This window comes from Ctenocephalides felis, unplaced genomic scaffold (assembly GCF_003426905.1).
Source record: "Ctenocephalides felis isolate EL2017-DRISC unplaced genomic scaffold, ASM342690v1 CF-g0.4_SCAFFOLD_01170, whole genome shotgun sequence".
Lineage (NCBI taxonomy): Eukaryota > Metazoa > Arthropoda > Insecta > Siphonaptera > Pulicidae > Ctenocephalides > Ctenocephalides felis.
Window position 1 is genome coordinate 4,065,203 of NW_020537324.1, and position 3,360 is coordinate 4,068,562.

General features: G+C 27.6%; 1 protein-coding gene across 1 annotated transcript in view; it reads right to left on the reverse strand.

Annotated features, from left to right (window-relative positions):
* Nucleotides 1-2,597, reverse strand: part of LOC113366031 (protein limb expression 1 homolog) — a 10,074-nt gene extending 7,477 nt beyond the window's left edge. The window contains 1 exon segment of the mRNA XM_026607581.1: nt 2,534-2,597. Coding sequence (XP_026463366.1) covers nt 2,534-2,597 — 64 coding nt within the window.
* Between the last annotated feature and the right edge of the window lie 763 nt (nt 2,598-3,360).

Below are 3,360 nucleotides of genomic sequence, written 5' to 3' on the forward strand. Positions count from 1 at the left end.
AGTATCAGTTAAATTAGTGATTTTTGGTTCCATCTTTCTTCTGGTTTTTAAATTTATCCCATCGTAGCTTATTTTTAACAACTTCAGTATATATCACTATATTTACTTTATAACAGTAAATATAGTGATTTAGTGATTTTTGGTAATATTTTTCTGGTTTTTGATCCATACGTGTATGAAGTTATTCTCTCGTATGATTTTTAGCAACTTGATATAATAAAAATCGAATAAGTAGACTAGTAATTATATTAATGAACCGTTCCAGGAGTATCAGTTAAATTAGTGATTTTTGGTTCCATCTTTCTTCTGGTTTTTAAATTTATCCCATCGTAGCTTATTTTTAACAACTTCATTACTTCGTGCACGAGGATCATTTTTTGTGTGCTGTCATGTGTGCGCTTTGCAAATAATCTGAATTGATATTATTTCGAGATTTCGAAACTGGCCCGTACGATATCTGAAGATCAGAAATTGAAAACTGGTTTGCAATCATTTCCTTCTCATGATCCCGATGTGGTCATATCGATCGCATCCGTTTTTTAAGTGCACCAGTTTTGTACATATTATATTTTGGTAATAATAATCATACAAAATAATATTTATTATATTTCTAGACGATCTACTTACGATTTTTTTTTTGCACAATTCAATAGCACTTAACTTTTACCAAACGTTATCTGATACCTTACAGTGCATATTACCAGAATGATTAGATCCACATAACATTTCCCAAGAATTCCCATAACCGTAATATAAATTATATGTTTTTATATTACAAGTATGTCGTTGTAGTTTTTTCCATCTTATTTTGCTTACATGTACTTATACTTAGTTGTGTTGAACCTACAAGTTTCAATGTCTCTAATCCAGCAGGACTTGAATATATTACCTAGGTGCATTTATTAATACGAAGCACCTGACATAAGATGATCGCTTAGAATTATATTAGGATTTACATATTAATACGTCTTCAGAATGTCGATTTATATAAGTGCTGGATTTGTTTTTAACTTTTGTTTTGATGCCGGCAGGAGGAATAGGCAGTCTTATTTATTTGTGTTGGCTATTTGTCTATTTATGGTTTACTTGTTGATTAAAGCAGTAAATTAGATTTGTAATGTAATGGATATTAAAAGTACGTTCATATATATATATATATATATATATATATATATATATGTTACGGTAAATGTGCACTCTTGGTGAATGTGCACATTCCCCAAAACGCTAGGTGAATGTGGAGTTCTCAAACAATCTTGCGATCTCATGAACATCTTGCGTATTTGGCGCATGCGCACTAAATAGTTAATCAGTTAATAGTTAATAGTAAATAGTTGAATAGTAAAGTAGTAATATAGTGTATAATGAATAATTAATATTAAATAGTAAATAGTGAATAGTTAATAGCTCAATAGTTATAGGTAAATAGTTAAATAGTTAATGGTGAATAGTCAATAGTTAATAGTTAACAGTGAATAGTCAATAGTTAATAGTGAATAGTGATAAGTAAATAGTTTAACAGATAATAGTTAAATGGATGAATAGTAAATAGTGAATAGTTAATAGTAAATAGTGAATAGTGATAACTGAATAGTTAAATAGTGAATAGTTAATAGTAAATATTGAATTAAGAATAGTTGAATTGTGAAAAGTTAAATAGTGAATAGTGAATAGTGATAACTGAATAGTTAATAGTTAATAGTAAATAGTGAATAGTAAATAGTGATAACTGAATAGTTTATAGTAAATAGTGAATAGATAATAGCAGATAGTGAATAGTTATTAGTAAATAGTGAATTAAGAATAGTTAAATAGGTAATAGTTAATAGTTTATAGTTAATAGTTATTAGATAAATTGTTAATTGATAAATAGTTAATAGTTAATAGTGAATAATAAATAAAGGATATTAATATGCATATGACTAAAATAAATAATATAAATATGAATATAAATATATGAATTAGTATTTCACCCGCACATGCGCGAGTTGAACTCACATTCGCCAAATGAGCCGGTAAATGTGCACATTCACCGAAATATTCACATTTACCGTAACATATATATATATAATGGTAAGTGGCACTTATGTGGCACTGATAATTGTTAAATGAACGTTGATCTAAAATAAGCAGGATTTTTTTTTTAAAAATTACACTCCTAACTTTTGTCCTAAATATTTAGTTCGCTGAAACGCTGAAAAGTTTATAAATAAATGAAAGCGAATTATGGTTTGTCCAAAAATTATTAATAAATGACTAAATTCTATATATTTTAAAATGTGTATGAATGGTGAATAAATATGTATGTTTCTATGTAATTATATGAATGGACATATGTTTGTTCAAAAACGTCTATTTGAATAAATATGTATTACTACTGGAATGTAAGGAAAGATGTGTTTTAGTATACCAATGTATGAATGAAAGTGCATTTGTGTATTTGATTTTATATAAATACAAATACTAACACGTGTGTATATGAGAAAATGTATTACATATGAAGAATTTGTACATTCTGAAGAATTTTACTCACCTTTATAACTATTGTCACACAATGCTGTTAGAAAATCAATGGCAATTTCTTCGGGATAAACCATTATAGAAAATTTTTAATCGATTCTTGTTTAAATTTAATTAAATAAACAAATATTCACAGCACTTTCTTAAATTTTTTGCAACAACCATCCCAACAATTTTTAATTAAATAAACCAATAATCACTTGATTTTCTGGAACAAACCATCTTAGCAAATGAGCAACATACATTTTGCTTAAAACTTGTTAAACCAATACATTTTTACTATTGCACTATTAATGCATTTCATACATGCTTTAGTACGTTTTTTTTTTTGAATTAATGAATACTTGGTTCATTTTTATTTACTACGTAACAACGTCCACAATGTTAATTGAGAATAGAGACATTCTCTATTCATTTTCACTATTATTTGTATTTCAATATTTAGTCACTTGATTAAATTCAATAAATTAATTGTAAAAAAATCTAACTTAAAAATAGTTTTGATGCTTAATAATAAATACTAGTTGCGTGGCTTAGTGAAATTTACAGACTGCACTGAACAAGTATTCATGGGTGCTATTATTTCAAATTTCGACACCAAGAGCACAATCTCTATGTAAATATACTATTTTTGCCTTACATCATGGCCAATTCTAACATTTTCCATCATCTCACACAAAAATCTATACCTTACCTAATAGACCTGTAAGTTGTAGTGAATAATGTTGGATTAATTCGCATTTGGAATGACATCGCCATTACGGGAACATATAACGACTCTATAATAACATAGACACGGCATTAGTTTCGCTGTTACACGCACTGGCAGGATGTTGCATC